The following is a 23,673-nucleotide window of genomic DNA, read 5'->3' on the forward strand; positions in this document are numbered from 1 at the left end:
TCTGTGGGTTGAGACCAATTGTTTGTTTGTATTATTGTACTTACTGTATTATTTTAATAAATTGTTATTCTGACTTATAATCTCTCCTTTGAGTTGAGTTCATTCCCCCTGCTGGTTAACTTTTAAACCAGCACACCCCCTATACATGTACAGGGGGAAGTCTGTCTGCACATAAAGGCCAGCCATGTGCCCAGGGTATATTTTCCATTTTTATATATTTTTTCCCTGTCCCGATCACAACGTTTTCCTGGTGCTGGGCCCAGACAGGGCCTTTCACCTTACAGTCTCCATGAGGTGCCTAAAACTCCTGGAATTAAATGAAAGAAGAGAAAAAAAATTCTCACCACCCCCTGTTTTTCCACTAAATTCAATTTGCTTATAATAAAACCAGACTATTTATTTCTCACAGAAATGTGTTAGGGTATGGATATTGTACTTACTGCTATTTGAGGATAATTGATGTGGTCAAGGTGATATTGTTGTATAATTGTGTCTTTAACTGAGATATTGTTGATGTTGAGTGTAGTTGAATTTTCACACGCACGCACACACACACACTTTTCCATTCACACACTTCATTCTCACATGTTCTGCATATTTATTTTGTTCTGCTTTTTAATCATAAGTATGAATTGGCAGTAGTTATTGACTGTGTGTTTCTTCTGGTTCCACTTCATCAGTTGTTGTTTCTGGTGATTGTTCCTATTTTGAAGAAGAGTTAATGTAGGTTTACACACATAGAAGATAGCCATATCCTCTCCCCCCCACACTTTTGTTTGTTTGTTTGTTTATTTTTTGTTTGTTCATAATATTTTTCTTAATGTGTTGTGTGGTCTCTTGACAACAGCTTGTCAAGATATGGGGCTTGTAAAAGGGATGCTGAGGTTCTGTCATACTATTATAGTAACTTATGAGATTGTGGTGATAAAAATGTGTTACAGAAAGGTCCATTGAAGGAGGTTGTATTGAACAAAGATTTTGCCTTTGCAGGTGTTGGGCTGTCCTGCAGGGTTACACTGGTGCTTGTGGATGCTTTCAGGCTTGCTGCCTGGTTGAAGACTTTTGCCAGCCCTGTCAGGCTGCTGGCCAGCCTGGCCAGCTCCCTATTGGTCTGCAGTCGGTGGATGATGTGGACGATGGTGCTGAGGTTCTGCAGGGCTGTGGGATCTTTCACAGCTGAGTTCTGCACAGGTGGTTCAGCACCAGTTATGCTGGTAGGAAGGGTGTATGCCTTGGTTTTGATGTCCTGTAGGTTACGGTTCACTCTTTGCAGCAGGCTGCTGGCAGATGCTGTTTCTTTAAGAGCAGTGGCTGGTTGGCCGGTTCTGCAGGCTGTGAGTGAGGCTGCTTGAAATGCTGTATCAGTTCTTTGATCTTGATGGCGGGGGGGTCAGGCGTTGTAATTGTTGCTGTTGCCGCTGTTGATGGCCTCGGGCCAGGGCTGTATCAGGCTGTGTCTCCGTGTCCTGTTGTGAGCGAGGGGGGTGCGAACGCGCTGCAGGGGCGTGAGGGTGGGGCCAGGCCAGCCCACAGAGCCAGCCTGGAGCCGGGGCAACCCCTCGGTCACACGGGGGCCGCGCAGAGCCGCACCCGGAGACCCTGGGCTCGCACCCCGGGGTGCCCTTAGCTTCCCGGGCTCCCGCACAGCTGGAGCCGCCACCGCCGTGGCGGCCCCGAGGCAGCTGCGCCTCGCCAGGGTTGAGCGGGGGGGTCTGCCACGCCACCAGGACTTCCAACCCAGCGTGGCACGGGGCAGGCACACCCAGTAGGGGTGAGTCCGCGGTGCTGGGGGCTGGGTTCTCACCACACGCCCCCGGCTGCCTCTCACCCCACCACGCCTGCTGTTCTTTAGTGCGGTGCCGGCGGCACCGCGGGACCAGAAGCGATGAGGCCTCCCCTGCCACGCGGCCGGGAGAACATGGCTGCGGGGGCAGAGGAGAAACCTCCGCTTCCTGCCCCCAGCACGGGCAAAAGGACCACATCCATGCAACCACGCGGTCGCCACGCGGCTGCATTCCACAGCAGCCCCACGGCAAAAGCCATCTTGCATGCATTCCTCCATCCTGCAGCAGGAATCCAGTAACCCCGTAACAATTCCCGGTTTAAATCATGCACTCGCTCCCTGGAGCCTGCGCGCTCGCAAAAACTCAGCACAGAACTACCGCTTATAACATCTCCCTCCCGCTCCTGACTGCGGGAAGACAGTGCCGACCCCAACAATATACCTTCTCCTTCCCATGTTTTTTTCCTCCCACGTTCCCAGTGATCCCCCTCCACCTCCATGTCTTCGCCCAGTGTCTAAGGGGTTTGGGCGGGGGGAGGCAGGAGGGTTAGAATCGGTTTCCGTAGAGGAGTTTGAATTCTTTTGTGCAGACTTTAAAGCGTCCATAAATTCTGTCAATGTAGTTAAATTCCTAAAGGCTTCCATATCTCCCAAAGTTGCTCTTTCTCTCATTATCTTCCCAACTTTTTGCCAAGTAGTCACATTAAGAGTCCTGACCAGCAGGAATCCTGGTATAACTGTGGCAATATATATTAAGAACGCCAGCAGTTTAGTTTCTGTTATATCATTTTTCTGTGTTTTTAAAAATTGGCAAATGGCTTCAGCATTTTCTTTTATTTTTTAGGAAAACCTCCCTTTCTGGGAAAACCTCCCTGCTCTCCTAGTAGCTCACCTCTTTTGCTGAATGCTTCTCTTTCCTTTTCAGTCCTTCTTCCTTTTTGTCCCTATCCTTCCAGAGGTGACTGGTACACACGATGTGTTTTGAAGAGCTCTTCCTTTTTCCTTTGATTTCTACCAGGAGGGTGCTACTGCAGACATCCCAAAGCCTAGTGCTTCTGGTTTACCAATGCCTGTTGAAAGAGCCTGTTCCAGGGCTTGTAGCATTTGTGGGCACGGACCCCGTCACATGTAAGGCATGCAACTGAATCAACTTCATTAAGAACAACAAAAGCTTATATAGACAATTCAAACAATTATGATATGTCATAACAGTGATGGATCCTGGACTCCAGAATTGTGAGCAGGGTGCCACCAGCCCTTCTACCCTACTCTGGAGGGACAACAGCTCCAGCTCCTTCCTGCAAATGTGGGACCAGACTCCATCGCCCGTGCTTTTGAGGAGCACCAATGCACTGTCTTCCAGAAGCATGGAGACTTGGCAAGCGGAGAGGGACATGGCACTGTGAGTGAGTGCCAGTGGCACTGGATGAGCTGAAGCAAAACATCCCTTTCTGCTTCTTCCTGCCAGTAGGGGCACAACCCACAGGGCTAGGGGACTCTCACCCAGGATTGGCCACTGACCACCCAAGTTCTCCAAATCCTGGCATAGCCCAAGGAAAGGCAGTGAGAGGAGAAGGTGTCATCCAGCTGCAGGCAGTCCATACTGACTATTCCCACCACTCTGCCCCTCACAGGAGACCATGACACGGGATGAGACACATTGCCATCTGTGGCTGAGAAAGAGCAACACAGAAATAAAGGCGTTGAAAACAAGAAACATTATTTCCTTTTTTTCTCCTGATACTATGTGCTAGTCAGGGCAAATATCATATTGTGACATCACCTGCTGGCTGAGTGTGACATCACTGAGTGGCAGATTGTGACATCATGGAGGGATGTACAAGATCACCTTGTCCTCCACTGCTTATATTTGGACTTGGGCAGAACCTTACTAGTCTGGTTCAAACCTGAACTCCATCTGAGCAAGACTGTGAGGCCAAGAGGATTGAGCTAGGCTTCTTTGGTGGTGACTGGTGCCTGTCATTGGCAGATCTCAGTGCCAGACCCAGAGCAATCACGCCTGTTTCCCTGGCCCTGCCTGGTTCAGGCAGCCAGGCACTGCAGGTGCTGGCAGCAGTGAAGGTTGGCTGTGTGGGACAACAAGGGTGGCCGTGGTGTGGGTGAAGGGGAACAGGGACCTGAGAAGGTGTTGTTCTCAAGGGCCCTGGGCATTTCTTCATCCTCTTCCCAGGACACCAGTCACCATGGCCTCTCCCTCCTTCAATGCGTGACACCAGTGAGGGAAAGCAGCTCCTGATCCTCAGCTCTCACCAGTGTGCTGCAGAGCACAGAAATGGCCATGGAGATAGAGAGGAACTGCTCCATCTGCCAGGACACTCAGAAGGATGTGGCTTCTGCTCTACCCTGTCGCCACCGGTTCTGCCTGGGCTGTATCCTGCGGTGGGCTCAGAGAAATCCATCATGCCCACTCTGCAGAAGAACAATAGAGACTATCAGGTTTTCTGACAGTGAAGACGACTATCTGGAGACAGCCATCACAGCCCCTGAGGAGCTTCCAGATGGCAGCAGCCTGGCAAGGACAGTTCCTGATGTCCTGGATGAGAACAGCCCCCATTTCCCTGTGGCATCCCATCCACCTTCTCCACAGGGTACACTATCCCTACCTGAGCAGAGGGCCTCAGGGCTGGAGTTTGGAGGTGGTCTTCTTCCTGAGGTCTGGGCAGGACTTTTCCGTGGACAACAGCAGCTCCTGGACCCTGTGCGGCCCTGGCTGCGCCAGAGGCTGGAGGGAATATACCGGAGCTGGTGGTGGCTGGTTGAGGCCGCAGAGAGCACCATCCTGCACGACCTCTGTGTCAAGGGGCCAAATGCACAGGCCTTGATTGAGGGGCTGGAGCCTCTTCTTGAGCAACACACAGCACTGCTGGTCCATGGTGCCATCAACATAATTGTGGGCCAGTGCAGCGAGGAGGCCCAGAGGCTGCTGCAATCTGGTGCAGTCAGAGATGGGAACAACAGCCCTGTGGCCAGAGCCAGCTCCAGCTCCAGCAGCTTCAGCTCCAACAGCTCCTGGGAGGGGTCTCCTGCCAGTGGCCCTGCAGGCCCCAATGTGGAGACAGAAGCTGATACATCAAAGGCCACTCTACACAGGGGTCCCAGGCACCCCCCTCCTGTGCCTGTCCCTGCAGAGCAGGACCAGCCTCAGGAGGAGCTGGGGCAGGCAATGACAGTGGCAGGTTCCTCTGCCCAGGGCAGCAGCTGTAGCCAGTCCAGTCTTGTCCTGGGCAGGCACCAGTGTCCTGATGGGCCTGGACGACCCCCAGATAGAAGGGCACCCAGCCCCAGGACTCTCCCCAGCCCTGCAAGAGACCACCCTTCTGGCAGCACCAGCAGGGCTCCTGCAACCCTTTGTTCAAGGAAAAGGAAATAAATTGTTATTTCTCTCATCCAGTCTCTGGGTGCTTCTTTCTTTCCCTTCTATTGCCTTTTCACTTCTCTATCTCCATCGTGGGTGCACTCACATGCTGAGGTACACAGCCATGGGCCCCTGCAGCCCCAGGGCCATTTCGGACATGCTTCTTCCCACAGGAATTCCTGCTGCAGCCGCACACTCACAGTGCAGCAGATGCCTAAGGCAGAGTAGGCAGCAGGGGCAGCTGGGTTTATCACAGGACGATGCCCTCAGCCTGCCTCCAGTCCCCCTCTCTGCCCAGCCACCCACACTTCTGCTCTGGTTTCTCTCCACTGTCTGATGACAAACAGGGCTGCGTGCAGAGAGTACATGTTCTGGCAGACAAGCAAGTACTAGTGGAAACTTGATCCTGAGTCATAATTTTATCTCTATGTCTTAACTGAAATTGTTTCAGCACAGATTTATGGTTATTGACAATATTATTGAAGGAGACAGTAAAAGCTTTGGCTTCAGCCACTATTAAATCTTGGAAAAGCTCTTTTTAAGACAATACTCTTCATTTCCTATTTATACAAAGGTTGATGTTGCCCAGTTTGAGGGAATTTACTGAAATTATACATCAAGCAGATACACTATCCTAAGAGAGTAGAATAAAAATGACTTATTGCAAAAAGCAACTAATACAACAGTGCTGAATGAGAATCATATATCTGGCAGGGGCACAGAAGACTGAAATTAACCGAGACCCAAGAGTTTAACAGCAGAGGGATCTGTTTTGTTGTTCAGTATATAAGTGGGCAAATTTTAGAAGCCACATTGCCTTGTAATAAGAGATAAGAAAATTACCTTTTCAGAAAGAGCAAGAAAAGATGTTTTAAAAATCTTATTTTTAAAAAATATTTTAAAATAAAAGAAGACAAGCAACTATTTTGGTTTGATAAAGAAAAATCTACCAGCAGGATGGATAATGGACAACTTCATTTTCAAATATTGCATTTTTTTAAAAAAAGAGTTATTTCTCATCCACTACTTACTATTCAGAATCAATTCTGCTGTGTTGATCAAAGGGCTAGAAGTGTACAGTCTCTGCATTTGAGTTATAAAAGAGACTGAAACATTGTTCCAGTGTTTCTTAAACAAGAGCCTAAGCAAGCCTTTAAGCTTTTTTATTTCCTTTGTTTTCAGCACTAACCTTTTTATTTGCTCTTGCTGATTCTCAGTGCATTTCCAGATAGAAGGCTTTGGATTAAATCTTTTTAGAACCAAAATCTAATGCTTGTGCTGAATGTGTGTGCACCATATTCTGGGTACAGCATAAGAAGGACTTCAGTAGTAACATAGAGAGAAGTTCTGACTGACAAGATGTGTCTTATAGTGGCATTCAGTTCTTGTGCTTTACTTCACATTACTCTTGTGGCTGTTTTGGGGACGTGAATAGTACTAAGTATTAGACGGACTGTATTTAGGCCTTAAAATAGAAATGCTGAACCATATAAAGGTTTGGCCTGAAATGGATCTTTAAAAATCTTAGAATTATGGAATGGGTTAGGTTGGAAGGGTCCTTAAAGATCATCTGGTTTTTCTTCTTTTCCGCAGAGTGCTGCCTTTATAATACATTTATTGGCTTGATATTTCTCCCAAATTCAATTATCATTTTAAATGAATAGCCATATCCACAGTGCACCACTGATGTTGTTTTTATAAAATTTCAGTCAAACTGGTAAGTTTAACCTCATATTCTCCTTGTAGTGGAGCACATAGGGTTTTAAGACACAATTAACTCGGAAAAACTCAGAAAACCTTCATCAGGTGCTTATTAGCAGAAATTTAACTCCCTTTCCCAAGACAGATTTATTATTTTAACATTTTAATTCCTAATCAAGGATTTTTATTAAACTGATCAAAATGATTCAGCAATATTAAAAAAAATTGAACTTAGTATATAGATTTAATTTTTTAATTTAAAAAAATTAATTTTTGATAGGTTTGTCTGAACTGCATAAATAAATAAACTAGGAGAATAAAAGATAACATTATTAAGCATGATACAGTTCCGTCGAGGTCAGTGGCATCCTCTGTACCAATGAGGGCAGGAGCATTTTTAGGATGCTTATTTCTCTATGTAAAAATCTCCCCTCAAATAGATATTAATACTTAAGGGATGAAGGATTCTGTTGCTCATTTTCTTCATTCTCTCACAAGAATATTTAGCTACTCCCACCACTCTACTTCTTGACAAACCAAGCAAGTTTCAATTTATTGCTAAACAAGCCCAGGTATTTTATTTATTTTTTTTCTCAGACACAAGCGCCAAGAGCATATAAAGTCAACTCCCTTAAGAATCTCATGTAGTCAAGTGCCCTGATTTTAAAGGACCTAGAAATAAATTTTTTTCCAAGTAATTTTCCATAAAACTTGCCTTTCTTTTTTTTTTTTTTTTACATTAAGTTGTAACAGTGAAGGTATCTGCTACTCCAATTCCCTTCTCCCAGATTTCTGTTATCTAACTAGTGGAATTATTAAATTGCTTATAGTTTCAAAGTCCATTGATTCTATGTCGATTTAGAAATTATGCATGACTTTTTGTGTTTCTCCTGGGATAGAGAGATAGACCAGCAATTTAAAAGGAATGTAATGCTTTATGAGCAGCCCTGGTTGATACAGCTCTTATTTTTCAAGCTGAGGTCCCATACACACAAAAATCCTACCATTTGTAGATGCATTTTACTTTACCAAGCCAATTTTTTCTTGGTGAATTTGTTCTGTTCTGCTTAACTATACCACAGGAAGCAGTAAGATACTAATTATAGTAATCTCTCTTCAAGCACAGTATAATTTATGACCAAGTCCAAACTCCTAGTTAAGGTCATTTTCTGAGATTTCTTCTACGCTAGTGGCAATTCAGAGGCACTAAGCTGAGTTCCTGGAGTGCCTGAAAATTATCTGTTTCTCTCTACTGACTACACTGGATTTCTAAATAAATAATAACAAATAATAATAATAATAATAATTGGAAAAAATTAGTCACCTTGTTCTAGTTACCTTGATTTGTCTCCACAGATATTTCACCTGGTTTTTACCCTTACAAAGGGTGAAACTTGTTTTGAAGATGAAGATAGGTCACACAGGGGGTGAGAAGTTTATAACTGCTTCTACTTCTTAGAGCCAAAATCCAGACCACTCCCAAGAAGCTGCAGTCAGGCCCCCTTTGTTGGAAGAATGCTCCTCTTGGAATGAGGAGTTTGTCTTTTCTCAAAACAGCAGAATTCACATCTCTGTTTTTGTTATGATTTACTGATCCACGCTATTGCCCAGGTACTCAGAGATGACTGTATTGATTATTGCTTTAACATATTGTGATTTTTTTAAGATATATCCTTTCAGAAAGTCTGTGTAAAGGCTTTGGAAATTCTTGTCACTCTACGAGTTTCAGGCACAGCAGTTCTTTAGTTTCTGAGATAGCACAAAGCATTTCAATTTCATCTCCTGCTGCCATTTCACCAGTAGTACCAAGTCTTCCTGAGGGAAGAAAATACAGAGCTTTTAAGATTCTCACTGAAACATTCAGCTTGTAAATCATACTGTAGGAAGCATGTCCAAGGCACAGGGGACGTGCCGGGGCAGAGAAGCCCAAAGGAGCATTCATCTAAATGGATAACGCTATTGGTTAGAAAGTCACATGATATCAGGGTATAAAGGGAAGCGCCAAATTTGAAATAAACCTCTATGATTACCACCTCAGAAGAGTGCGCATCCTTCTTTACTATGTAAAGTACCCTTCACGCTATATCATACCTCTCTTCTAATGAATAGTTTTGAAAACTACCTCCCAAAGTGAATCTCTCTCGAATTGGATGGTCTGGCAAAACGCAGCCACAATCAAGGGATAAGACATAGTTTGTACTCTAATAAATTTATTTTTCCTCCTAACACCTCTGAAACCTTCTATATTTTTATAATTTTTTTGTTCTCCAGAATCTATGTGCAGAAGAACTGCACATTTTTGCCTATTGGAAAATGCCATGGCAATCTGATGTTGAGTAGGCATTCACTTGTCTTTACCATAGAACAGGGACACCAAACTACCAGAAACCTCAGGAATTTTGTGGGGAGATAGGAGACACAAAAACTGTTTCATTCTAAGTTCTCTTGAATAATTCTACAGGTTTGGAAAGTACACGTCGATGTGGTCACTAGAATTACTAACATTACTAACATCTAGATCCCCAAATCTTTGCTTCATAGTTTGTAATTGAGAGGTAAGTCAAGGTTGGTCTAAAAGAGAATTAGTAAGGATAAAGGTACACTCAGATGGGGGTGCCCCTGCAGTCCCAGGAGATATACTGAGGCCAATTCTTTAGTTTCATTTCCTCATAACAGGAAATTAAAACAAAAAAAAAAAAAACCACCAGCAAACACATACCAAAAAAACCCCCCAAAACAAAACCCAAACAAAAAACCCCCACAAATCAGCCTCAAAACACACAAACACACTTGTTAAAGTAGTTTACTAGTAGTAGTAAGTACAAAGTCATCATTTGCACTGCCATTTCTGTACATACTTAAGGCAGAATAGTCATTGTACATTCAAAGCCACTTTGTTTTGACGTCAGGTATCTGCAGCTTTTTTATATAGTGTGGGGTTTGTAGGTTTTACTTTCTACATTTTTAAAATAATACAAACATACAAGGTAAGAGCATCTTACTTTGGTTCAGCTAGTTGGCTGGACTCCCTGCATGATCCATTAACATGCTTGTTCCAAGAGAAGAGATAAAAATCACTGGAATTAAAGCAGCAAGCTGACAGTCACCAATGCCATGCTGGACCACACATTGTGACTTCAAGTCATGGGTGTGCCCTTGAGAAATGGAAAGCTACCAGGGAACAAAAACATTTGCAGTGCCAAGTTTTACTGTTTTAGAAAGTGTGGAAAGAAAAACAGGATCAGTTATCCTAACTTTTTGCAAGACACAGATAGTAAAAGAACTCAACAGAAGTAGCATGGCAAACTACAGAGACAGTTGCAAAATGCCACCAGCCTTTCTTCCACCAGAGGACATGTGTGAAAAGATGAGTAGTTTATCAATGACCCTATTCCAGATTTCCCAGGAGAGCAGTGTCATTTCAGAGAAATTCATCTTTCCCTCTATAAGAAGTACTTATTTTGTTCCAATGTCTGAAACAAAACCTCTCTGAAGGCCTTGTCTCAGAAAAAATAGTCAGAAACTGGCTTAGAAAAGTGACATAAAACTGCTCAGAGTTGCCATGAAAACTGTCAGAAGCACAAAAAGCCTATGACTCTCGGACAACACTCCTGACTCTAAGCTGTGTCTCCTGGATGGGTGCTCACACAAGAACAAGTCAGTACCAAACATGCTCCCATCATGATCCAATCTCAGCCCCCACGGACCTTGTGGCACTGTTTGCACCCCACTGAGCTGAGCTCTTATTCTGTGTCCCCGTCCCCTCTTATTCTGTGTCATCCACACTCACAGCATGGTGCAGGAATTCACTGCTAAAGAGAGCAAAAATACTTATCTTTTCTGTCTGTTACTAAACATACATATCAGGGAAGGTGCAAAATGCTGCCTTTGGATCATATTCAGTTGCAATAAAATTGATTCATTTTGTGGAGAGGATCATAACATTAGAGTTTTAATTTCTTATAGAAAATATAATGTTTACTTTATTTATCATTTCTAATCAAATCAGTGCATCTGCTGAGCTAGGTCAGAACGAAAAGGTAACTGTAAGAATGGTTCTGCAGAACACTGGATTGGTCCCATTTGAAGTTAAGTGCTTACGGTTAGGTATCCAAGTGCCATTTATGAAAACTTCTCAACACCATGTTTGGGTTATTAAATCAAAAAGGCAGAAAGGCTCAAATATTATCCACTGAGAAGAGAGGGATTGCAAAGGTTCACAGTGGCATAGCATCATACTTTCCACTACATTACCTGGAAGAATTCACTAGCATACCATACGATGAAATTTAGCACTTACCCAATACAATTTTTCTAAAACCAGATAAATACTAGAAGTGCGAAAGAGAAGTAATTTTTTTTTTCCCCCAACAAAAACATTGAGAAGACTGACAAAAACATTAATTTAGATTGTGGGAGCCCAAACCCAGCTTTCAGCAAAAGAAAACAAGGCTGACAAACGTCTCGTGATTCAAGAGGTTTGGACCCTTGTCCTAAGACCTGTTAATGTGTCACCCAGAGATATAAACCTGGCTCCAAGAAGAATTAAGAAAGGACTTTTTGAGATGATTGTGAAAACCATGTCTAAACTCCTGTAATCCCTCTATCACCCATGTAATCCTACTAGAAGAAAAATTAACTATTTGGAAACTGCAGTAAAAACTTGTGTAACTCCCCAATTAACATAGGTTGTCCCTTTCATTAGCATGTCCAGCCCCAGATGCCTTTAAGATAGTGTTCTCATGTTCAATAAAGCATTCCAGTTTTCCCCATGCTGGAATCGTGTCTAGCTTTTATTTTTCAGACCGCCACTTTAGACTTCTCCCTAAATACAAAGCAGTGGTGTTATCCACCTGCTTCCATAGATTTAGAGTTCAGCTCAAATTTCCCTTGAAATGTCAGTAGGAAAGATGCCAATGTGGAATAATAGTCAAAACATCATCATAAAGAGCCTATCTTTCCATTTCAGTTTCTTGCTACTTATGTTAGAATACCCAGTTTCTCTTTCTCAAGACAGTATAAAGCCATGTTTTATGAAATAGGAAAAGTTTAAAGTCTGCATAACAAATCACTTGATTAGAGCCATGTAATTAGTTTGCCTTGAGAGAGCCCAGTAAAAGCAGCATGTTCTGAGTAATTAGTTACAGTAACAGTGATAGGAGAACAGGAGATAGAAAATCACTAAAATGTTGGTATAGCAATTCAATCTACTTTCCTTCTTCTAGACAACTTAATAAATGCCACAACAGTATAGATTTAATACTTCAAAATGGATTTCATTTTCTATCAATAAAGAAATGGGACAGCTAAACTCTGCAAAAAAAGAATGAATAGGCAAAAAAAAAAGATCCTTTTGAATTTTTCAGTAAAATCATTTAGCCATTTGGAGAGGAGCAGTCACTTACATTAAAGGTTATTGACTGCCTGAGCTTTCCCTTTTCCTTTCCCAACTCATTTTTGTAAACATGCTCCTCCAGCTTGTTAAGGAGCTTATTACCTTTTCATATGAGGTGTAGAGTTTTGTAAATGCTTTTTCTTGGCTGTAAATCCTACACTGTGACTCCATTACAGACTGCCTATAATCTCTTTAGCAGTCCATATGTTCATCCTTTTTAATATCATCTTGTTCTTTTTTTTCACAGTTTCAATAAGTTTGTGATGTCAACAATGACATAACATAAATCCTAATGTACATGTCCTCTTGATAAGTATCATTACTAGAAAATAATCCTTTGAGTCAAAAGACTGATAAAATATTTATGTGTGCAAAGGTATGTGTGTATAAATACACATACACATAGCTGTGGAAATTATGCATAAAATAGTAAAAGGCAGTAGAAAAAAACACAGTTCCCCTCTACTCAACAGTTGTGAGACTACATCTGCAGTTCTGTGTCCAGTTTTGGAATCACCCAGGCTTTGACCAGTTGGGATTAATCCAGTCAAGGTCTACAAAGATAGTTGCATGGCTGTGTAGCATGTAACAGGATGGGTTAGTTAAGGGGGTTTTCGTGTAGGCGGGGGATGTGGTGGTGGTGGAACCCAAAACACTCAAAAAAAGCTAAATTGGTATATTCAGGTCCTCCTGAGTGACGGATGATGATAATGGAGAAGATGGAGTCAAGACTCTTAGATGGAATCAGATTCTTAGAAATGCTCAGCAAAGAGATGTGAAGAAAAAAATTGCAATCTGTTGTAGGAAACATTCTGATTAGCCAAAGAAAAACATTCTTTTCTATGATGGACAAGAGTTCAGAGAGTCTTGCAAGTCTCCATCCTTAGAGATAACCAAAATCCCTCTGGACACAAGCCTGAGCAACCTAATCAAACTTCTGAGTTGCTGTTGTTACGAGCAGGAATGCTGGATGACATGATCTCCAGAGGTTCTTTACTCTATGATTTAGTTTCCACTGGTCAGATTATGTGACCAATACATCTGTTCTAGAACAAGCAGCAGTCACAAGTATTGAGGCCATGTTGCTGAGAATTCAGCTGCGCTGGGCAGGGCACGTCTCCAGGATGAAGGACCACCGCCTCCCTAAGATCTTGCTTTACGGTGAACTTGCCACTGGCTGCTGCAAGAGAGGAGCCCCGAAGAGAAGATACAAGGACTCCCTGAAACAACATCTCAGCCTTGGCCATATTGATCAACATAACTGGTCTACTCTGGCCTCCAATCGGGAGGTCTGGAGACACACCATCTATACGCTGCTGTTTCTTTTGAGAACGCACGCAGGATCACTCTTGAGGAGAAAAGACAACGCAGAAAGAATCGTATCCTGCTGAATACACCACCTAAGGAGTCTTTCTGCTGTGCCTTTTGCAATCGGATATGTCTATCTCGTATTGGCCTCATAAGTCACCAGCGTGCCTGTAACAAACGTGGATAGAGCCTTTCTAAATCTTCGTTTGCGAAGCCTAGCCGTGATGATGATGAGTTTCCAGAAAGCTGAAGATTGTCTATAAATATATCAAAGTGCTAAAAAGTAATTTTTAACCTTAGCTTAATGTCCAGGCAGCAAAGGGCTCTATTGGCCTTCTTTAAAGGTCATTAGCACAACATGACATTGGACTTTTTTGTAGCACCTGTTCCAGAGGCCTTGACAAGATCGGTACAAACCAAGGAATCCAGGAGGGAAGATGACATGAAGGAGACAGACATGTCATTGAAAGAAATGTACTGTTTTTCTGTGCAGTCAGTGTTGCAAGGTAAAACCTCTCCAACAGTTTCACTTGGGCAAAAGGGACCTTGTGAATACCTGCTAACTGTAACTCAGGGATGATTCTATATGTGCTGGAAAATAGGGCAAAGCACGGGCCAGCTGTTAGAAAGAAGGATTGGTCAAACCTCTCTACTATATTTGCATCTGCTTGGCTCTGGTGAGGCCATACGTGGAGTGCTGTGTCCAGAGATGGGCTCCCCAGTACAGGAGAGACGTGAACGTACTGGAGAGAGCCCAGCAAAGGGCCACAAGGATGATGAAGGGACTGGAGCATCTCTCTTAGGAGAAGAGGCTGTGAGAGCTGAAACTGTTTATCCTTGAGGAGAGAAGGCTGAAGAGATAAGAGGGGATATAAACACCTGAAGGGAAGGTGAAAGAGGACGGGGACAGGCCCTTCTCAGAGATGCCCAGTGACAGGACCAGATGCAACAGGCACAAACTGAAACACATCAGTTTCCCTCTGAATATCAGGAAACACTTTACACTGTGAAGGTCAACAAGCACTGGCAGAGGTTGCTCTGGGGAAACTGTGGAGTCTCTGTCTTTGAATATATTGAATATTGAATATATTGAAAAAACAACTGGATATGACTTTGGGAAAGACAGACTGTCAATAAGTTTCACAAGATCTGACCAAAAGGAAAAGAAAGCAGCAGAAAACATTACTGTGTTCAGTTTGGTTCAATTGCCTCTGTGGAAGGAAAATGAGTATATAATGATTAGTTTCCATCACAACTGGAGCCAGTACACTTGGATACTTAAGGGTTTGTCTGTTTTTTTAAGAGATCTCTTGCTTGATTAAGAAAAATATAGAAAACCAAAATCAGAAACAGCAAGAATTTTCTTCCTGTAAGATTAAAAAAAAAATCACATTAATGTGTGTACCATGGCATTATATGAACGATATCATCTTCAGTATACCTACTTTACATAGAATTTACAAAATTAACTGTTCTGGGCATTTTGGATGGCTAGGCACAATTTTCTAGCATAATATCCAAAGATTTTTAAACATTATTGTCTGCTCAATTAATCTTTTCCAGTGATGAGTGGAAGAAAATGACACAGTGATGGACTGGTGATTCATGCTTGGGTCAAGACATACCATCAGTATCCTGGGCTATAATCTAAAGATTGAAAAGAGTGCAACTCTTTAAGAAACACTTGTTCTCAAGCCTTGTGCATTCTATCCAACTGTTAAGTACTCCAATTTTCAGTTTACCAGTTATAGGAAATCATTATAATAATGGTGTCCAACTGCTAGTTAGACTCGGATCTAAAATGACTGACATGATAATACACTATTAAAATTCATAGAATTGGCAAGATATTAAATTATAAGTGTTTGCACTCTCATTCACAAGACCGCAATAGAAGTTAAAACTCATTCTTTGGAAAGATTTTAATTGTTAAATCCAATCTTATTCATATCACACTTCAAGCAATTTTTTACTTCAGAAATGGATTTCACTATGAATTATATGATGCAGTGCGGGAATAAATACACCACCCCTCCAGCTATAAACTGACAATTCAGCATTCAATAGACTAAGGGAGAAATAAAACCAGAAAGTGTAATGATATTGTCAGACAACTCAGGTGTTAAATGAAATGAATTTTTCATATCGATTTTTCATACTTTCTTCCCACATTCTCACTGCATCAAAATCAGTGAACACTGTTTTTTCCCTCAACTTCAGCAAGAGTCAAAAATCCAATATTTCTAAGTTTCACAGAAACCCAACAGTCCAAGGGTCACGAATTGACCAAAGCTGGGTAGACACATATTAGTTTTTGCTCTTTCTGTCCCCCAGACAAAAGAGAAAGTTGAAAAGGTCAGCTCAGAGTACAATGAGTTATAAGCTGAATGAGAAATCCAGGAGTGTGGGAATGACATCATTCCAGTGAGATGCCCACAAGCTTTAAAGACAATATGAGGTTGTGACTATCTGGAGCGTCATTCCCATTCTAGGCCCATTAAGACCTTGAAATATCATGTTATCAAGACCATTTGCCAGTTGTTTTCCCATGTGATGTGAAATAGAAGGAGCATAACACATTGCTTCAGTAAAACTATCAGGTTTCATACAATATTTATGATTTTGGGTTGCAGGCACAGGGGCAATATAGAATGGGCAATAGAAAAATGAAAATAGTTGGGGGGTTTTTTTAGCTCTAGAGCTCTATAGTCTCTATAAAGCATACAAAACACTAGAAAGTATAAGCAATTTATTTGTCATTCCAGTAAGCAAATTTTTAACAACAGTGATATGAAAGAAGAAAGAACTTTGTAGAAAATATATTTTTGAAGGTTTCATAGAATTGCAAATCTCATAGATGTTTTCCCAAAGAAAAATGTTATAATAGGTCTGTTCTATGTCTGCAGATTATCTTTCATGTCTCACTATTTTAACTTGTATATAAAACCAGAGTCCTTTAAATATACAGAAAGTTGACATTCTTTCTTTGACATCATTATTATGTCAGGCGACTCCACAGTACTTTATTGACAGACATAAATTCAAAAGCAGGAGTGTCTCTAATAACATCACATCTATCTAGCTGGGTCAAATAAGAATCCACAAAAAGAAAATAATTGCAGGAGGGCTCCAGTACTGTGACGTATGTTGATAAGCCAGTCCCAAAGATTTCCCTTAATAGTCTATGAAGTAATTGAATAACACTTGGTGATTCTCTGCCAGCAGGTATCCTGTCTGTTTAACAGACACCAACAGTTAATGAGTTTCTCGGTACAGTGTTCCAGGAGCAGTCCGTGTCTACAGAGAGGCTGACATCTGAGACTGAGATTCTGACCCTGACTGCAAGGATCAGAAGAGAAGTGTCTGTGTCAAACCAGAAAAGATTTGAAAACAGTTTCAAAGCAGAGGAAAATACTCTAAGATCTGATGTTTCTGAAGAGGAGACTGCAGCTTAGTGTAAGGGCAATAGAGCTGTTACAGAACAAGGTTATGACCTATGTCATGGCAGATCAGCTAAAGGTCTCAGGAATCTCTCTGTCTACACCTATTTAAAGGCCAATCTATACCACCTACAGAGGAAAGAAGGAATCCAGCTGTAAGAAGAAGAAATAGAATCAAAATCATGTGATATTAAGTCGTGATTGATGCAATGCACTTCCATTTCCTCAGGTCATTCATGTCTACAGTGCTGCAGTAACCATTACTATGTTCAACAAAAATTACCTCCATGATCCTCAGTCCAGGAGGTGTTGCTTTCTTTCTGTACCTATTCATAATCAGCACAACAGAAAGAGCAACAACTCCAGTTAGGAAACCTACATGTAATTGGGTTTGCCATTTACACTTTCTGTGCACTACAAACCTTATGATGCATCTGTCACTTTCCACAGCTTATTTTTACAAAGCGGGAAGTTTGTTCCTGTGTGCTCAGTTTTGTATCCTGATATGTATTCAGGAGAGTCTCCAGAGAGTGTCCACAGATCAGACATCAGAAATGAACCATTTTTTACCCTCTGAGGCAAGGCATGCAGATGAAAAAGCATGCTCTGTACTCTACTGCAGATAGCCTGATCATCAGAGACAAGTCCACTCCAGATTTGACAGCGATGAGCCAGTTAAGCAGTGAAGGATATTGAAAATACTGTGAGGAAAAGTTCTAGGCATTGTATGTGCTGTCCTTGAACAAACAATATTAATTTCCTTAGGTGTTTTTTTTTGGTTGGTTTTTTTGTTGCTGTTGGTTTTGCGTACTCCTAAAACACAACTGCAAAGCTTGTTTCAGAGGAGGAAAATTCTGTGAAAGCAAGAGGTCTCCAAAGACTCCAGTTACCACTGTATTTGTGTAAACAGGGTGAAGCTTCTCGTTCACAGTGAGGGAGCTTTTTCATTGCTTTGGTTGCAGTGAACTGTCAGTCTTTAGAGTAAGAGAGAAAATAAAAAATCATCCACAGGAACGAGTTAAAGCCAAAGAGCTGGAAAACAGCCATGTTGTCCAGTGTTTATTTCAGCAGTTTTTAGTCCTAGAAAGACACGGCAGGAAGCAACAAGGCCTGTGACATTTGAGGAAATAGTGTCCTCTTATGTGGTGATGAAATTTCCTAAAACAACACCTCTTTTACACAGTGTAGCATTCTGACAACTTAAGTGTGTTGTGTGTAACTTTCAGAATAAAAAAGCAGAAATTATGGGGGAAAATGTTCTCTGTATAAATGAGAACACGCTGACTTTCCCTTTTCTTTCCCCAGGAGGAAGTGGAGATGCTAGCCCACCACAGCTCCATTTTCTTCCCATATCTATCATCCACCTTCAAAATTATTTACAAGATATTGAGAATGAGTGGTTTAGGTTGCTCAAAGAATCACCAGAAAGGTTATTGGCAAAAGAAGGTTTAATATTAAAGTGAAAGTGTGACAAAGTTAATTGGCAAGGTTTGCTCTACTGCTTACTAGATGGTTAAAGCATACGGAGAAAAATTGTACTAAAAATCTACAGTCATTCAATCTAACACTCAAATCAACCAAGAGTTATCTAGTTGGAGACTAGAGATGGGAAAAGGGCAAGGAAGGAAAAGGATAGGGATGAAAGGGAATAAGGGAGACCTTCCCCTTGAGTAACAAGGTTCAGAGGGGACCCCTTTGCCAAACTTGGGCCTGGACTTGGCCAGTGGTTTAGGCTTAAAGGTTTAACAGCACTTAAACCTTAGCAACATTCAATTGATAGCCTAATTTAAACAATTTAACAAAAGATTCCTATGTCATTTAATATAAGTACCACAGTAGCTCACCTATAGGCCTAACTTACAAATCTAACATACTTAAGAATCTAGGAAAGCAACATTCATAGTACATTTTCTGTAGCATATTGACACTTACACACACACAGATCTAAAGAGTATGTGCAAGAAATATATCCATGAAAAATTCCCATTGAGTTCAGTGAAGTAGTCTCGTCCGATGCCTTTGCATCTTCTCAGTGGGCAAAGAGTTGAGCCTTCAGGAGTGGGGATATCAGCCCATGATGCATCAGCAAAGTTCACCAGCAGTCCTATGAGTATAACAAATGTGAGAGTTCCCTGGTTCTGAGAGGTGTCCCACTCACAGGGACATCACTGGTCACAGCCCACTGCAGTCAAAGAGGGCTCAAAGGATCTTACTTAGGATTGTTGCTTATAGGGTCACAAGAGTTGGCTATAGTCATGACAGTTTTTCATGCTGGCTGCAATTTGAGTGGGAAACTTCCTTTGAAAGTTCAGTCAGAAAAGTGTTGTTCTGCTTGGATTGTTATTCAGGCAAGAAAAATAACTTTCCAGCACAAGTCCCTGGGAACAGACAATGTTTCTGATAAGCTCAAGAGTTGCTCACCCAGGTGGTGTTCATCAGGACTGAGGCCTAACGAGTGTTTCTGAGGCCACAGTGTGGCCAAGGGGTGGGGTGGGGAGCAGTTTTACCACTACAGAGTGCCGCGACCCGCTGGGGTAAAGGATAGGGTCACAGCACTGCGAATGAGGGTTCAGACACGATCGAAGGCCTGGTGAAGCAATGCCACTTTATTAAGCAACTCAGGGACTTAAATAGGGTTGGTCTAGGGAAAGATCTAGAACTGGGAGGAGTATGGGATTGACAACTTCAAGAGAGAGGGTGATTGGGTGATCAGGTAAGGAGGGGAGGAGTTTGGGCGTGACCATGGGAAGGGACCAATGGGAGCTACCTCTGCACTGCACCAAACCCTAGCCAATGGCAGGCAGAGGAGCGGGAAAACAGGGGAAAAGGCGGGAAAACTGAGGGAAGAAGAAGGGGACAATATGGTGGACAAATTTTTAAAACAACAACAGGGGTACATAGAACTGTATAACATCATAACAACAAACTGGGGAATAACTGGGGTACAACAGACATATCCAGTGAGTGTCATTATTGGTATTAAGAGTCAAGTCCGGTATTGTAAAGTCCATTCACGGGTTGTAAATGCGTCTCCACACTTCATATTTTTCTCTTTCCTCCTTATCGCCTCCAACATCTCCCCCTTCTTTATTTCTTTCAGCAGCGGCTGCGATGTTGGCTTCGATGGTCTTTAGCAGCATCCTTCGTAGACAAACAATCAAGCATGGTAAAACAACACAAACAGAGACCGAACCGAAAAGAAATAAAACACCAAGCATAATGAGTTTTTTAGTCCAAGGGGGAAAATTTGGCAACTGGATCCAATCGAAGAGGCTATCGAGGCCGCCTCCTCCGTCTTGATGAATTTCTCGGACCAATCCCTTAAGCTGGTTGATACTTTGATGTATAGACTCGGAGTGGTCCGAAAAATTCATGCAACACATACCCTCAAATTCCTGGCACCTGTGACCGTGTGCCAGGAGAAGGAAATCTATGGCGGCCCGATTTTGTAAAGACACCTCTTTTAACTTCTGGGTGTCTTCGAGCAAGCCCTCTATCGCCCGGGTGGTAGCATTCGCCTGCTTGGTCAACCAGCATCCAAGGTGCGTTAGGAGAGAGAGGGCATGCGCTGTCCCTATCCCTGGGATAGGGAAAGACGCCCAGAAGTTTTTTACCCTGGACCAAATATGAATATTGGAATCGCAGTCCTCTGGGAAGGGCAGAGGAGTGGGCCAATACTGGGTCTTTCCAAGATTTAGATGTGGTGCAGGGAGAGATTTTGGAATCCGAATTGGCTGGGGTGTCACATCGAACTTGGGTAGTGTTTTAGGGACAGCAGGTTTAGAAATTGCGGGCTTAGTATTGGGGAAACGAAGGGGAGCGCCCATGGAAAATGAAAGGGACCTTTTAGATCTTTCTTTTTGATGCACTAATTGATTTTCAAAATAGAATTTAACCGGATTGAATAAGGCGAGTTTTCCTATTGTGCAGGGACCTCCCTCCGGGTAGGCTCTAATCCCTGGCCATGCCCGATCCCCACACAGTAGGAAAAATCCCTTAGGGAGCCTCATGTTCCGTGGGACGTGCTCAGTGGGTACGGTGGTGGCCACTGAGCCATTACACCACGGAGAGTGTGTCCCTTTATAAATGGGCCTAGATGCAGTTACATTAAGAGGGGTAAACAGAATAGGTTGGGTGTAGCGATGAAAGATAATGCAAGCGGTAGAGGGAAGCGAACCTAAAAGATCTATTTCTTGAAAAGGGATGTCTACGAAGGAGAGCGCTGATATGGCCTGTGCCATGTTGGGGGAGTTTAGTGGTAGGGGTCCCCGGACCCGCGTTTGTGATACAAACGCGGGCCATTCAGATGGAGAGATGGGGATCCCTACTAGGCAAGTCTTGAAGGGACTGCCTGCGCTGGTCAAGGCTAGGCATAGAGTGTCAGTGCCCGTAGCCTTGGCCAGCGTTACCCAAAGATTTTGATCCGGTTGGTTCATCCATCCTTGAAGCGGGATGTTGTTCGCTCGATGGATGATGGTAGCTAGGAGGAGGATCCATAGGAGGTGTGGTATTTGCAGCATCGTTGTTTCTTGCTGCGTTGTAGATGTTTTCTTTCAGGCAGTAGTCACTGTTGGCTCCCGGGAGATCTTCACGCGCCGGGCAGGGACCCACTTTGGCCCGTCAGGACCTGCAATACAAGCGTAGCCCTTCCCCCAGGTGATTAAGGGGAAAGGGCCCGTCCAATTCTCCATTAGTGGGTCCCGGTACAATACTTTTGCTTTTTGATCGGATAGGACCGATGTTGTGGTCCTGAAATGGCGGTCCACAGGACTTTTGCTTGTGCGAGTTTCTGTGTCCTCCATCATGTTGAGAAAGTTAAGAACATACATAACTTTCTCTAATTTTTCTTGGGGGGAGAGGCCAATACTCCCCCCTTTCTGTTTTTTAAGCGTGTTCTTTATGTTTTGGTGTGCACGTTCCACAATACCTTGCCCTGTGGGGTTATGGGGGATCCCTGTGGTATGTTGTATCCCCCACTGTTCAAAAAACTTCTTCGTGTCTGCAGACACATAGGAGGGTCCATTATCTGTCTTAATCTGTTTCGGGACTCCCATCCTTGCGAATGCAGACAGGAAGTGTTTTTTGACATGGCTACTCCTCTCCCCAGCATGCGCGGTGGCTACAATCATTTTTGAGAATGTGTCAATAGACACATGTACATACTTTAGTCTTCCAAATTCAGCCACATGGGTCACGTCTGACTGCCATATCTCTAGGGGTGACAATCCTCTTGGGTTTGTCCCCTCTGGGACAACAGGTGTAAGTCTTTGGCAGTCAGCGCAAGCCTTTAAGATTTCTTTTGCTTGGGATAATTTGAGTCCGAATTGTTTTTGCAGCGATCGCGCATTCTGGTGGAAAAACTCATGCGAGAGTTTCGCTTGTTGATACAAATTGGGGGTTACAACCATACCTGCTAGATGGTCAGCAAGTTGGTTCCCCTCCGCCACAGGACCGGGTAAAGTAGTGTGCGAGCGGGTGTGGACGATGTAATAGCCGAATTCGCGTCTTTCTATTAGAAACAATAATTTAGTTAGCAATTGAAATAAATTCTGATTGGTAACATCTTTTAAATAGGAATTTTCAATTCTCTTTACCACACCCACTACATACGCCGAATCAGAAACAATATTGATTGGCTCACCACTAAAAATTTGGAAGGCGCGTACAACTGCCGAGAGTTCCACGATCTGAGGAGAACCTTGAACTTTGTGGATATCTTGATGCCAATCATTACTTTCCTTCCACACTATTACAGCGTTCCCGGTTCTCCCCGAGCCATCGGTAAAAATTGTTTTTGCATTTGAAATTGGAATGTCGGATTGCATAATTTTGAGTCTGATTGGTATGTGCACTAATCTTTGTATAAATGGGCACGCCGGGAGATGCAGCTGAATTTCTCCCGGGTAGCCCCCGATGGCTATTTGAAAGTCGATGGAGGTCTGCAGCAGTTGATCTAGGTGTTCGGAAGTTAGTGGGAGGTAGATGAAATTTGGTTCTTCTCCACTAAGTTCTAAACACCTAGTGCGACCTTTAAATATTATCTTTCCAATCATTTCAGTTATAGTGGTGATGGTTTTTCCGAATTGATGAGGGAGGAACATCCACTCCCACAAGCAAAAGTCTTGGTAGTCGCCGGTAAATTGACCCAGAAGGGCCAATGGTTGTCTCTGTTCTTTGAGTATCACTAAGGAGGATGGCAGTCCCTCCATTCTCCTACATGCCTGTCTCTCGGAAATTTTCTTTTCAACAGCGGTAAGGGATCTGATGGCATCTGATGTTAAATGCCGGGGGGAGGACAAATCAGCGTTTCCTCGTAGCAGCTCAAATAAGGGGTGCAGATCTCCAGTTGTGATCCCCAACACAGGCCGGATCCAATTGATCGCACCCAGTAGCTTCTGGAGGTCGTTTAAAGTTCGGACATTCTTGTCAATTACTATCGACTGGGGTCTGATATTTTTTGTATTAATTTGGAGTCCGAGATACCTCCATGGCGCTTCCCTCTGCACTTTCTCAGGGGAGATCTCCAATCCTTGGTTTTTTAGGGCCAAGATCGTAGAATTTAGTGTCTCATTGACTGCCAATTGAGTTTTTGCGCAGATCAATACATCATCCATATAATGGAAGATGATTGACTGCGGGTATTGTAGCCGAATTGGCCTCAACGCCTCTG

General features: G+C 43.0%; 1 protein-coding gene across 2 annotated transcripts; it reads left to right on the forward strand.

The window, feature by feature from the left end:
- Positions 1–3,615: 3,615 nt before the first annotated feature.
- On the forward strand, positions 3,616–5,275 carry LOC108639706. 2 transcript variants are annotated; one of them, XM_018072810.2, is made up of 2 exons: positions 3,616–3,865; positions 3,944–5,275. In XM_018072810.2, the coding sequence occupies exon 2, from the start codon at positions 4,077–4,079 to the stop codon at positions 5,172–5,174; it is 1,098 nt and encodes a 365-aa protein (XP_017928299.1). In that variant the 5' UTR covers positions 3,616–3,865; positions 3,944–4,076; the 3' UTR covers positions 5,175–5,275. The 2 variants fall into 2 exon arrangements, with proteins under 2 accessions (XP_017928299.1, XP_017928298.1); XM_018072809.3 differs by having other exon boundaries at positions 3,619–3,865; positions 3,975–5,274.
- Positions 5,276–23,673: the final 18,398 nt, after the last annotated feature.

This window comes from Manacus vitellinus, unplaced genomic scaffold (genome assembly GCF_001715985.3).
Source record: "Manacus vitellinus isolate BGI_N305 unplaced genomic scaffold, ASM171598v3 scaffold_23_pilon, whole genome shotgun sequence".
Lineage (NCBI taxonomy): Eukaryota > Metazoa > Chordata > Aves > Passeriformes > Pipridae > Manacus > Manacus vitellinus.